General features: G+C 33.0%; 1 protein-coding gene across 1 annotated transcript; it reads right to left on the reverse strand.

The window, feature by feature from the left end:
- Positions 1-1,307: 1,307 nt before the first annotated feature.
- LOC123225876 lies at positions 1,308-9,726 on the reverse strand. Its single transcript, XM_044650191.1, has 3 exons — positions 9,270-9,726; positions 2,435-2,672; positions 1,308-1,745 (listed from the first exon to the last, which is right to left on the reverse strand). Exons 1-3 carry the CDS (start codon positions 9,588-9,590, stop codon positions 1,618-1,620), a joined length of 687 nt encoding a protein of 228 aa, XP_044506126.1. The 5' UTR covers positions 9,591-9,726; the 3' UTR covers positions 1,308-1,617.
- Between the last annotated feature and the right edge of the window lie 5,189 nt (positions 9,727-14,915).

Below are 14,915 nucleotides of genomic sequence, written 5' to 3' on the forward strand. Positions count from 1 at the left end.
TTTTCAAAGGATTAAGATGGATTTTTTTCGATCCCCATAATGATGTAGTGCTTTTATATTCAGTTTAATAATATTTCAATAATGTTTTGATTTAGTGATTGGGAGTTTATATTCTTGTGTGGTACTACTAATATCTTGCATGTTAGTTTATTGATGTAGATTATTGAGAGATAGATACACAATTAGTTCATACATTTGTTAAATCTGAAAATTCAATTTAGAGATATCTTGATTTCCTTGTGGAGTCATTGGTCAACACAATGCTTAAAGGTTTATATTAACCAAGAACCACAAAGGTAAGTATCTATTTAATGTTTACATGTTTATTCAATCTGGAGAGAGGAATTAGGGTATTATAGGTTGATTAACTAGCAAACTCATCACATTTATCTAAGAAGTACACAACATGCGCTACTAGTTACGTAGGATTATTAGTGAACTCTTAAACCTAGAATCAAATCATGGATAGTTAAGTTAGGCGATAAAATTAGTTAAGTTTGTTAGTTTAGTTAAAGTAGGTAGTTAGATTAGTTAATTTATTTCAACTGCATTAAGTTCTGGTGCCCTAGCTAATTAAGGTTTCAAAACGAACTATTAGTTAGCTCTTACTTTATGTGGGATCGATGTCTTTCGATAATACTTGATTGATTTGTACACTTGCGAGTTAAATGTGATACATTTTTTGCATCGTTGTTGAGGATTGATGTTAGTTAATATTAGTATAATTTATGACTTTCTAGACTAAGGCTTTCATTTATTTTTTTGTAATTTGGGTTTGGTTTAATTTTTATTTTATCTAGTTTTTTTAGAGTTGATCACTCTCGTCGTTCTTACAGGTGCCTAAGTAGTTTATGACAAGGTTGGGAACTTTTAGAGCACTGAAGTTTGATCCCAAAATTGGAAAAACCTTCAAGAATCTAAGAAAAAGCAAGTAAGAGTAAAGAGGAGGAGAAAACGTTGTCTCTAACATGGAGAGTCATTAGCTAAAGATCTACATGCACATTTGTCAAGATTCTCACAAATTTGTAACACTTTCAAGATTAGTGGAGTCATAGTCGATGCTATCAAGTTAAGGTTGTTCTCGTTCTCACTCAAGGACGGAGCAACGACATAGTTGGACTTAAGATCTCTAGGATCCTTCGCAACATGACAGGCCAAAAGAGTCTCAACTTTTTCCGACAAATGCATTCTGTATTTAAGTTACAACGTTGCAACCAAATTTTATAGGTGGCTAATTTTAATTAAGAAGCTGAGCTTTCATTTCGAATTTCCCATTCTTTGCTGTCTTGGTCATGTATGTATAAATATATCCAAACAAAACTGGTTCTGTACATTGAAAATCGTAAAATAATACATACAAATTTTTAAGTTCTCGTAAAGGAAAAAAGGGTTTTAACAAGAAAATACTTTCCACAAGAACAACCCCACAAAGGCCTTCAGACTACCGTACTAAAAGAAATAAAAGCTTCCAAACCCTTAAAAAAAAAAAAAAACAAAGGTCTTCAATAGTATTAAACAAACACTAGTACTGAAGGCCTGTAAAGATATGTACAAACACAGGGTTTTATTTATAGCAACAGCTGCAACACTTCAATTCAGAATATTTCCCAGTTAATTCTAGTGATGAGCATGCCGAGCAGAAGAGTAAGCGGAAAGTGTCGAACCAGTTAAATGCAATGAGTGCTTCGCGAGATCCACACTCTTCTTCATAGCCAACCAGCAAACACAAAAGAACCCAATCCAACCTGAACAAAACATAATTCATCCAAAACAAGAGTTATATGACAAATCTGTTACCAGAACTTATTTAATAATAGAAGACTAAAGCATCATATAACAGATCAATATTTTTGAGCACGAGGTTTTTAATGGGATATTTTACTGTCTAGTCAAAGCCCTAATATAATATGGTACAACAATTCCACAATGAACAAGTAAATCTATGAAGCATACAACCTGGACATTCAATTGCCAAGCAACTTTGCATATGGGCAGGCACCCCACAACATCCATGTGCAGCTTTAAGACACAGTTGAATAGGAAAATGCAGTAGACCAAGTAATGAGAGTAATACAACTAACAAGGTATATATCAGCATTCAGGCATGACAATAAACATGCAAGTTAGTAGATGATCCTCTCTGATAATTGAACATAGATTTTCAGGAATTACAGATCATTATCATAGTACCACATCCGTTTTTTGAATCTCAAAACAAGGCCTTAGATCATCAACTTCAATTAGAAGCTTAGCCACCTAAATTTTCAAAATTATCAAGAAATTCAACATCAGTTTTGAAAAATTCTTCCTATACAACATGAGTAAATGCAATTTCCGATAATAAGACATCGCTAACCATGTAGCAGACAGGAAAATTTGGAAGGAAGATTAATAATAAAAAGGAAGAGAAAGAGAATATCCCAAATGGCAATACCTGTAGCCACCATAACAGCGAAAATTGCTGAAATTGTTGCAGTGGAAATAACAAAAGCAGCAACAGATGATGCCCCAATATAAATAGCAGTTACACAAGCAAAAAATAGTGCCAAGAAACCTCCTGCTGCTGCCAGAGAAAGGAGAAGGGAGACAACAATGGCATTGATAGTTGCAGTCAGAAGGAAAAGCATAAATACAACCAATGCTGTCAAGGTAATAAGAGTAATTGTCCCAACCTGCATAAATTCCAGAAAGAATCAACAGGAATTCTAAAAATTGAACCCACAAAATGTTAATACTAATGGTGAAGAATTTGAAAAAAAATAAATAGATATTGAGGTAATTAGAGGCAAATGGCTATGCATCCACTCATTGAAAAAAAGGAAAACTCCAAATTAATGAACTGGTGTATATTCAGCAAAATAAGTCTAGAGACAAGGTAGGAGAGACTCCATATTGCAAAGTATCTGAAATTGGACAATAAGTACCAAGATGCAAATCATTTATCCATCTCAACATCTTCATTTGATCTTAGGCTCAAGGAAAAATAAATAACAGAAAAGTTATTGGAAGAGATTATACAATAATGTGTTTCTCCCATTAAGCTCTGATATGCTAGAAGGGAAGAGATCATAAATCATCTTGATCCAAAACTAGAAGCTCTTTCAACATAGAAAAATGCTTAAATGGTCTTTTTTCCACACTCACACTCTCCTATCCATCCTATCTTCTCCAAAAAAATACCAGAAAAAGTTGAAGTATAATTTGTAAAAGGGAGGAGATCTGAAATAATCTTATTCCAAAACTAAGATGACATTTTAATATAGTCTCCATTCAAGAGCAAAAAAAAAAAAAGATACGGATGAAAATTTAACCCAAAAATCAGAATAACGATAAAAAAATTAAATTAGAAAAAAAGAAAAATGTCTATAATGGATCATATTTGACTGATTTTCTTTTATCAAATTCTCAGGTCTTTCTTACAAAGCATATTCTTTGTTCCCTAAATAATAATTTTTTAAAAAGCAAAAGGGAGAAGAGAGAAAAGCAAAGGGGAAAATACAGACTTAATGGAGAAAACAAATTTAATATATTTATATATATATGGATAGTTTTTGAGAGCTCAATAAAATAAGAAAAAGAATTGTAATTTATATAAGTAGCCTAAAACATAGTCAACTAAAGAAACTAAATTACAAATAGAATCTAAATAAACAGGTACAATAAGGATTTAGATCACCCAATTGCAAAAATAAAATGCTTCCTTAAATATATAATAAAATATGTTTTTTAGAACTAATACTGAGAAAAGCACAATTTCCAGCGAGTTATATTGCTAATAATGGCTGCAGTGTGGAGGAGAGGAAACTCCCCTTTCATGGTTTCTTCCATTCACCTGTAAAATACCAGTTATTATCCATTGTTGCAGGTAACTCATTAACTCCAATATTCAGATACTGAATCTCTTAGTTCAAGCAAAAGAGAATAAGGGTTCAATTTTACATCCACTATTGTAATATCTTTCTAACATACAAGGATAAACAGAAGCCAGTAAACACATTGGCGAAGAAAGACTAGAGTATTATTGATTTTCAAGGCAAACGAATCGATGGACATAAATCAGATCCAATGGCCACAATAAAAAATTCATAAGGAACTCACAAGACATGAAATGGATATCAACTTTCTATTAGAATATATGATGGTCAATCTTGAAATGTTTACAAACCTTAATACTCCTCACCAGGACATGAACAAAAGGATGATACGGTGTGCAAGTAGGATTTTTAGTCTAGATCAGTGCAAAATGTTTATGTCAATGTTAATAGTTCTATGAAGTAGACATAAGGCAACTGGGAAAGTCATTTGCAGTAGCAGAATTGTCTTCTGAGAATAATATAAGTTCATCAAATTTCCTATTTGCCAATTGCAAATTTGGTCAGTTATGTTTTGAAGCTTGTTCAAGTTATCATCGGGCAAAACATGTCAGGTAATGAAATTAGTTGAAAAGCTTTCATGTTCAAGAAGGTCAAAAACAAAGCTACCTGATAGATAAATTCAACCACTAAAACTTTATCTATAGATCCATAAATAAAAGGCAGAGGTCCAAATCTTATAAACTAAGGGTATGTTCGGGAGCCAAACTAGACTAATTTATTAAATTGCAACGCATTGGATTAGACTAACACTATTTGTCACACCATCATGCATTTGTTGTAGTATTGGATGGAAATGGACTATGTATATTAAAAATGAATATACTACTTGGGATAGTGAAAAATTTAACAATATTTCAAGGTGTCCCCCTATTTAATAGTATATAGCAATGCATTGCGTTTTTTAGATCATGATCTAAAGTAATACCAATTACCACTTGTCGAATAATCATGTTGGATCAACTCTTCTTCGTATTGCGGAGAGCTCATCTTTTTGGTTGTTCAAAGTGGTGCCATGGCATATGAAGGAAATTTGCATGCCATGTCCTCGAGGATGCGTTGCGTGTTACGGCTGGAATTTGGCAGCATGAGTTATCATTGAGCATCACATATACATAGCGATCTATGTCATCCTTAGAGCAAGCCTACACTCAGCAATGCATGAGGACGCTACCCCCAAAGGGGCATTCAAGTGATCGCGCAAATTCGACTTACAAGGTCCAATGCTTTTTGATAAGGTTGGATTTGAATTGAGCTCGCTAGAGCTCAATTTTCAACTCAGCTCAATCGAACCCAAAATGAGCTACCATGGCTCGAGTCATGGTTTTAAAAATTTTTGAGCTCAAGCTCAAAAAAAGTTTTTTTGATCATAAAATTATTTTTAAATATATTTTTAAAAATCTATGTTCTCTATTCAAAGAAAACATGTTTGGAAGTTTATTTACTAAAAGAAATGAAAAATAAAGGCTATTTATAATAGGTGGAGTGAGTGCAAAACCCCACATTGGAAAGATAAATTTTCAACTACCCACTCCAACCCCATAAATAAGCACTTAACCCAATTATAGTGTCCCACATTGGGTAGAAGAAATACCAATCACACAATCCACCTATTATAAATAGCCTTTATTTTTTCATTTCTCATCACATTTCAACTTTTTTTTCCATATTTTCTTTTACTAGAAAAAATAACTAAGTTTAAATTTAATGAGTAAAAATAATTTTGCTACAATGACAAGTTAAACTTGAGTTTGACTCTTCATATCAAGCTAAAACTTGGCTCTATGGAAACTCATTGAGCTCGAGCCTACGCACAAGCTCCACTCTCTTGAATTGATCTGAACTTGAGTTTGGTTTAGCTCGAATCCACCCTTCTCTTCAATCAACTAGCCTACCAAAGGTTTGAATAGGTTGCGAATTGCTTTCCTTGAGTTCATTATCCGAGAGAATTTCTTAGGGCATAACAACTTGAAACACCTCACCTGTTGTAGTAAAATATCGCGCCACTAACAAAATGATAGTGTTTGACTATCGTGGCATGTCCTATCCCATTAATGGCATGACAAGTGTTGTGATAAGGTTGAATAACTCATGGATAATGATCACATTCATACCAATTTATTTATTGTTTTGTGGATTAGTTTCAGGCGCAAATCTCAATAGGAATGTTACTTAGAAGACTTATCATTTGTGCAAGCTCCTTGATTGACACATGTTATTGATTAAGGTAATGTTATGTGGTAGAGATTATCTCATTTGAGTGTAAGTAAAGGATTTGTAGAGAGCAAATCATGCACAATTTTAGTTTCTTTAACCTTTGTTTGATATCTAATTACTACCATGTGGACTCTAGTGAAGAAAATGTTGCAATTGGGTAAGCGAGCTACAGTTGAGAGAGCTCAACCATATTCATAACCTAGCAGGTCAAGTCTTTTTTTGGGAAGACATGTGTTCAAATCTCAAATACAAGGTATGAGACTTAGATCCCACGTGGGAAAGTATCAATACAAGTGTGAGATTTATATAGTCTTGGGCTCTCCAATCTCAATAGCTAGCTTTTGAAGTATAATTCTCTCAATGTTCATATCATTCGATATCAGAGTCATCACAACATCACTCAGTCGTAATTGTGTAACAAGGTTGGTGACGCGAATATTGCAGTGCTTGCCTTGAGCTAGCGCACAACCAACCCACATGGGCTTCTAGACTGTGGAGAGTGGTGGTATATTAGCATCCCAAACACAAGGTATGAGACTTAGATCCTACATTGGAAAATATGGATTTTTAGTGTAAAATGTATATAGTCTTGGGCTCTCCAATCTTAATAGCTAACTTTAGAGGTATCATTCTCTCAAGGTTCATATCATTGTAGGATCCCAAGTGCAAGATATAGGACTTGGACCTCATATTAGAAAGTATAGGCTTTTAGAGTGGGATTTATATGACTTTAAACTCTCCACTCTCAATAGCTAGCTTTTGAGATATAGTTCTGTTAAAGTTCATATTATTTAGTATTAGAGATATCTCCACGTTTTCCAATTACAATCAACGCAGGTGGTGGCATCACCATTGCAGTGTTCACTAAGGACTAATAGGGAAGTAGTGCATAGCCAACCCAAATAGACACTGAGACTACAAAGCATAATGGTATGTTAGGATCTCAAGTGCAAGTTATTGGATTTGGATCTCACATTAGAAAGTATGAACTTCTAGTATGAAATTTATATAACTTTGAACTCTTCAATCTTAATAGTTAGCTTTTTAGATATCGTTATCTCAAGATAAACAGCCTCAGCACCTACACGAGTTGGTTGTGCAGAGTTCCCTACTAGCCCTAGGCTAACACTCAATACTGGCATCATCACCTATACCCTACGATTTCAACTAGAAGACATGCTAATGACTTTGATATTAAATGGTATAAACCTTGGAATAACCACATCTCAAAAGCTAGCTATCTAAATTAAAGAGTCCAAAACTACATAAATCTCACACTAAAAACTCATACTTTCCAATACAGGATCCAAGTCTCATACCTTACACTTGAAATCCTAACAATAAATCTATAAACCTTCAAAGTGAAAGCCTACACCTCGGGAGTGTAAGCTGAGAGTTGGTGATGTTTATCCAATGGAACTCCTTTTGAAGAGATTATAGGAGGAGCTCCCTTTTTATGTAGGCAAGAGTAGTCATAGGGAAGTTCAGTCAATGGATAGGTCTGGCAAGCCTATTCCTCCTCAATCTTCCTTCAGTTGGGTGTTCACAGACAAAAGAGAATATTCTTGAACTTTCGTTCTATGGTAGAGATGTTGCAACAGTATATTAATCAAGACAAATGGAGGAAGTATCATAATGTGACAGTTCTTACAAAACTACAACAATGAGTAACAAATGGAATGAGAGTATTGTCTTATGTCTTTCGTCTTGTGTCTCTATTTTGTGTAACTCTTTCTTAATGGTGGTTTCCCTTTTTACTTGTAGGCCTTTGGTAATTTGCCACTTTTTTTCATGATGCGTGGCCGATGAAGCATGTGGATGATTATTTCTAGAAATTGATATAGTTTTAGAATCAAGTCACTTCTCTAAAAAGAGAAATGTTGGACAACAACAAGCAATTTGAGACTCAAATTGAGCAATTAAAGCCAAGGAAGAGTCATTGGTTAAAAACTTGTCTCATTGTTGTGAACATTTATGACAAAAAGATGATGAAATGCATGTTTTCCCGGTTTGAAATTGTAAACTCCACAAGATGTTAAAATCCAAAAGGGAAATCAACAAGCAGATTCACTGGTTCTGTGTTTGATGTCACGATGGTTGTGATCCCATTGTACTCAATGTTTCATCATCCTTCGTGCTTGTGGAAATAACCCTTTATGCTTATTGAGTGCATAAATTTAACCAATGGGGGTGGTCAAAATATACTTGCTATACAGAATGAGATCCTTTTCAAATTTTTTGGTGTGAGGTTTCTTGTGATCCAGTAGTTGCTCTCTATTCTCTTTGATTTGACTCTATTGACTGTTTTCAAATAGGAAGTTATTAGGTGAGATGAGACAAGTGTTGTTGTCGAATGGACTGGAAGGACATCTTTCCCTCTAATGTTCAACTCTCCAATTTTTTCTAACAAAGTGTCAAGAGATACATCAAAGTTTGACAACATAATTTGAATTGAGGTACATTTGGTCAACTTCTTCTATGAAGCCCAAAGAGTGTTCAAGTGATCAAGTACGTTTGATTTATACGTCCAACAAGTCATTCCTTTTGGTAGACTCTGGTCTGTTGTAGCACCAATGGCTAGAACATTGAGTAGATGTCATCTGGTATATGAGAAGTTGGCTTCTGCTGTTTGTCGGCGTTGTCCACTAAGTGCGTAATAATACTTGAATACTTGTGCCTAGTATTCTAATAGTCGAAAGATCTTCAAATTTGAAATTATTAAATTGTTGATCGCTAGTTGCAAGTATCCTCTTTAATATTCAAATTGTTGTGTTCAGAGGACTATCCTCAAATTGCTTTTTTTTTTACGGCATAATGGAGGATAACATTGTTAAGAACAAGGGAAAAAAAGTAGGCTGCAAAGAGAATAAAATAAATAAGAAAAAAGAGAACAAGAAAAATCATTGTAAGACTAAGAATCCAGAGTGCAAGGAGAGTGAAGAGACAAAGGGAATAAAATTGAAGAAATCAAAGAGGATAGCTAAGACAAGAAAAGTAAAGAGAGAAAAAAATTGAATAACTAATCAGGTTTTAATATAAACTTTTAAAAGGAAAACAAAAATGGGAAAGAAAGAAAATTAGTAAAAATGATACAGTCGAAAACAAAAATAATAAACTTAATTATCTAAATTCTTAACATAGATAAATATAAAGTAAATCACGAGTATGTTTGGTGCTCACCGAGATGACCAATAGTGCACGAAGAGGACTGCCGCTACGAGTCCAGAGAAGAATATTCTGGCCAGTCTGTTTCGAAGCTTCGCGAAGAGGTGAACAATTCTCGGTTAGAGAAATTTTTGCACGCTTCAGCAGAGGAGTTGATCCATCGCTGCTATTCGGATCAGGGAAAACGATCCTCGCAATCAGACGGTAGAGAACGCCGTAGAGTGTCTCTTCTCGCTCACTTATTTTGATTTCACTTTTCTCGCCATTGATTATTCCCAAATCGTCATGTTTCTCCATGATTTGTTGCCTGCGACCTGTTAGATCTTCAACTTCCATTATGAAACTCTTATTTGGACTTCCGGATTTGGAATCTTGAATCTTTCCTTAATCTCTCGACTAAAATAGTGAGCTCACCTGTACCTATTATTCGATTTACTTTGGGATCTACATTTGTGAAACAGAAAGATATTTTTATGGGACTGAATTAATTTAATTATAAAGAATACCCTTTTTAAACCAGAAATTCCAATATGGTTATATTTAAAACACATGAAAATATCAAATGTTATGAAAACTATCTGTCCAATTATCTTGTAATACTAATCTCAAAAAATTTTGGATAATTAATTTATCTAATCTTTTTATCATGTTATACAATTTCAATTTATTTTGTATGCATGACATGAATATACTTAAGAACTCAACTTCACATTCATTTTACTTTCATCGTTAACCTTAAAAAATTTAAAACAGATATTATTCACAAGCATTATTCATGGGTACTGTTTATAAATATTGTTCACAAAGGTAAGTCCAATACTGTCCACAAGTACTATTTACAAGAATTGTTCATAAGGGGTATAGTTTATACGACCGGCGGGTGGGTGTAGGGTGGACAAGTATATGGATAGACATTGTATTGTTCATGAGACTATAAACAAGCTCTATTTCATGGGTATTGTTCACAAAGTTGGTTTGTGGGCATGGAGTAGATTGGTAAGCACTATTTTATTCATGAGACTATTCACAAGTTTGCTAATAAGTGAGGTAGATGGATAAAAGTAATATTATTTATGAATACTATTCACAGGGTTGATTGGTTAGCAAATAGGGGTGATATTGTTGACAAGTACTATTTATAAACACTATTCAATTAAGATAGTAACTACACAATGACTTAGTGATGGAACACAAAAATTATGAGTTATGGTGTGTTCAAGATGTTAAATAATCACCTATTTACTAAGTGATTTTAACTCACCTATTCATTTTGTAATTTTGTGGGTTAGGGTGAGTAACGGGCTTGAAAAGGAGCAAATGGTCTAGCTTATGTCGTTGCATGAAGTAGGGAGGTATTTTTGTCAATTTAAATTTTATGACATTTATATATTTCCTATGTGGATATTGCATCTTGTTATGCATCCCTTGGATTTTGGATTGTTTCAAACACTAGAGATGTTATTTATTATTGTGTATGCATTTGAGGTATTTCAGTTACAACTTTTTGCACACATTGAATTTATGAGTATTTATTATCATGACTTAAATTTTGTTGTGGTTAAGGGAGAGTTTAAGTTGTGCATGTCTCTTTGGATCATATTCCATTTAGAGGCATGTATATGGAAAAAGATGTTACACCCTAACACTCAAAAATTAAATCTCTACCCTAAGTCATATTTTTACATTTCAAAAATCTTAATCATTCATATTGCATCGCTTAAATAAATCAAACATAATTACTCTAATCATGTTTATGTAATACTCAGTTATTCCATCAAATATGTATCATCATATGTAATTTTTGGAATCATCATCATATCACATTTTAGTTGTTCAACAATCATACATGATCATAAGTGCATACCTTTCCAATTAAAGAGATTCATACAAATATAACTTGGAATGTCAAGCCTTAGTTACTTGTATTTTGGTGTCAAATGCATGTCTTCACATGGTAATGATGTTTTCTAATAGCTTTCTTCTGTCTCCGATGACCTAAATTTGTTTGACCAATAGACTCTCAACTCTCTGTTTATTTTCTCTCTTAAGATTCTATAATCTAGTATAATGTTAATGTAATAAGTTTCTCAGCTAACATACCAATTTTATATATACATATATATATTTACAACAATAATGTCGTTCAAGGTCGTGCCCCCCTCATGCATGGTCATCCAAATAATTTTATCCATCCTTATAACGTCCCTCGATCTTTGAAGATATGTTTAATCCAATAACCAAACTCATGCACTCTAATGTATGATTGTGCATAATGACTAGTTACAAATTCATCTTTCCATTGACTATACATGTGTGTACTTCCATTATGCATGAATGTACATTATGACTAGGGACAATATTGTCTAAACAACTTGCCTACCCTCTCTAAAATCTTATAAGAACAAAAATACCTAAAAACTAGTTTACCTTTCCTACTGAGCCTCATAACATGTCAATAGGGAGCAATCTTGACAAATACCTTATCACCCATGCTAAACTCAAGATCCAGTCTCTTGTAATTTGTATAACTCGTCTAAAGGTTCTAAGCTCGCCTCATCCTTTCTTGAATCATTCTCAAATTATCTATTTTTCTTTAGGTTATCTCTAGTCTAAAACCCTATGTTACAACATTTCTCTTACCGACCTCATCCCAATGTAAAGGTGATCAAAACTTCCTCTCATAAAGTGTCTTATACGAAGCTATCCAAATAGTCGCTTAACAACCATTATTGTAGGCAAACTCCATAAGTAGTATCAGATCAATCTAACTTGTTTTGTGATTTAGGTAATAAGATCTCAACATATCTATGATCAACTAGTTAATTCTCTCAGTTTGATCATATGTTTAAGGATGATAACTGGTGGTAAATATTAAACTTATACCCAATGAGCTCTTTAAACTCTACCAAAAAGCTAATACAATTTTGGTGTCTCCATTAGACATAATCATTATAGGTACCCCATGAAGCCTTATAATTCTTCTAACAAAAATCTAACTCAGATGATCTATACTCGTGGTATTTTCAACCAAGATGAAATAAACTAATTTAGTCAACCGGTCCACAACAACTCATAATACATTAAATCCACCATGGACTTTTGCTAATCCCATAAGAAAGTCCATCGAGATGTGTTTCTATTTCTACTAGAGAATACTCAAAAGATGCAACATCTTTGATGGTCTTTGGTGTTCAACCTTAATTTATTGATATCTCAAACATTAAGCTACATAATCTCCTATATCCTTCTTCAAACCCGACCACCAAAATATCATTCTCATATCCTGATTCATCTTTACACTTCAAGAAGGCAGTGTAAAATGTGTTGTGTACCTATACTAGAATCCTACTCCTCAATTTCTTATCTCAAGGAACACATACTCAACCTTGTAATCTTATAATGCCATTTTTAACCTAAAAAACTGTTTCAATACCTTTGATAACCCTTTGGCTCATATGCCTACACCAATAATTCGAATCCTACTTGTCTTGAATCTCTTTGAATAATATGGATTTGATCTCTAATTGGGCCAATACACTTGTAACCATCACATTTGTTTTAACAAAATCTCTTATTTCAACTCTTGATGAATTATAACTGAAGATAATGAGACTTTATAACTCAAGGCATTTACGATCATGTTCCCCTTACTGTTAGGGTACTACCCTTAAGCCAATCATCATTGTTGTAATTTGTGATCATTATTATTTTAATTAATAATAGATAAATATCCTAAGAATGGTTCAACGTGATGAAGGGTTTAGTGCATGACAACTGATCATGAGGACCATATGTGCACACTAGCTAGTCATTCTGAAAACATTTGTAGTTTTGATACCAAGAACAAAGTCATACATAATAATAATAGAACTATCATAGTGTTTAATGACTTCATTGAAATATGGTAACAAATCTCACATGCCAAAATTATTTGTTGATAGTTTGATACAATATATGAATGCACGTTATAGACATGTTCACTAGATAAACCCACCAAGCAAAGTCTAAATTAATGGTTGCTCTAGTGTTTATGTAATTTATTCTCTTAGTGAACGAAGATATATATGATCCATATGACACGAGAAGGAAAATCGACCTTTGCGGGCCAAATCAAGGTTGATTTCATCTTTAAAAAAAAAAATTCCTTACCAAGGATGGTTGTGCATCAATTACAAACGTTCATGTGCCCATGTTTTTCAAGAGAGATATGTCCTTCTCAAATGTCAATAGAAACAAATCTCTATCCAATGGTCATATTAGCCTTTCCAATCATAAAAACCACTAAATTAAAGCTTCTTTGAGTTGGAAAAGGTTAGTAATCATACATGTGAAATCATATACTTTTCTTCTCCAAAAATTCTCTTCTAAGCTCATAACTCACATATTTGAGAGATATATTGTGCATACTCTTTGTATCAACCTTTGTAGAGGTATTTACACTTAAGATTTTCTATATTCAATCTTTGTTTGGTGAAATCTAGGATAAACTATTATGTTGGGCACAATCTCAGATCAACTCATGTACTTGAGCGAAATCTTAAAAAATTATTGTAAAGAGGTGATTCTTTACGAGTGGAACTTTAAATAGTAGTTTAAAGAATTAAACATAGAAGGCTTCAAAGAGCATGCTTCGACCAACTACAAATATTGAGCATATCTTTCCCCTTTTCTTTACTTTGTGCACATTATTTGTGTTGTGTTTTTGGTTAATTATTTGATTGAAAATTTTAATTTATATTAAGTTTTTAAATGATGCTATTCACTCCTCTTTAGGATTATAGTAGCCATTAAGGTGTTTTCAATTAGTATTAGAGTTTGGACTCTAGGTTGTAAAATCTAACGATTTTTTAAGTTTAAGATTAAATTTAGAATGACCAGCACATATACCCCTATTTTTACTAAATGACATAACATTACTAGACAACTATTGTTTTGTGGTATAAACTACAATTACTTTATATTCAATTTGGTAGATTATAAATTTTGGAGAAAAATTGAAAACGATAACCTTATACGTAGAGTCCCCAGGGCAAATTTGCCTAAAAATGAAATAGATTATAATAATGATGATGATGATGATGAGAAAATATTGAGCTTAAATGCAAACCTATTAATATGTTATTTTGTACTTTGGATTCTACTGAATATAATAGAGTTTATTCAAATGAATCAATACAAGAGATATGAATTATCCTTTAAACCACTCATGTGAAGGAGTCTAAAATTGAGCTCATTTTCTAATAATATGAGCTATTTGAAATTAAGTAAAAAGAGAATATAACTAACATGGACAATAGTTTATCTAACTTGATAAATGATTTAAAAGGCCTTGGGAAGAAGTTTGAGACAATTGAGCTTATTAAGAAGATTTTTCAATCATTGTTGAAATCTTGAAATATAAAGGTGACCACCATTGAAGAATCGGAATATCTTAGTAAAATATGCATAAATGAACTTATTAGAGTTTTTTGACTTATGATGAAGAAAAAGCTCCAGGAAGAGGAAAACAAACTAAAAAAGAACTTAGCCTTAAAGGTGAAAAGTGAAGAAGGTGATTCCTCAATGGATAAGCAAGACATGAGTCTTCTTTCTAGAAAATTCAATAATTTCCTTTCAAGAAGCAAAGGAAAGAACTTCACAAAATCAATGTGCAAGAAGGAT

Source organism: Mangifera indica, chromosome 9 (assembly GCF_011075055.1).
Source record: "Mangifera indica cultivar Alphonso chromosome 9, CATAS_Mindica_2.1, whole genome shotgun sequence".
In the NCBI taxonomy this organism is placed as follows: Eukaryota; Viridiplantae; Streptophyta; class Magnoliopsida; order Sapindales; family Anacardiaceae; genus Mangifera; species Mangifera indica.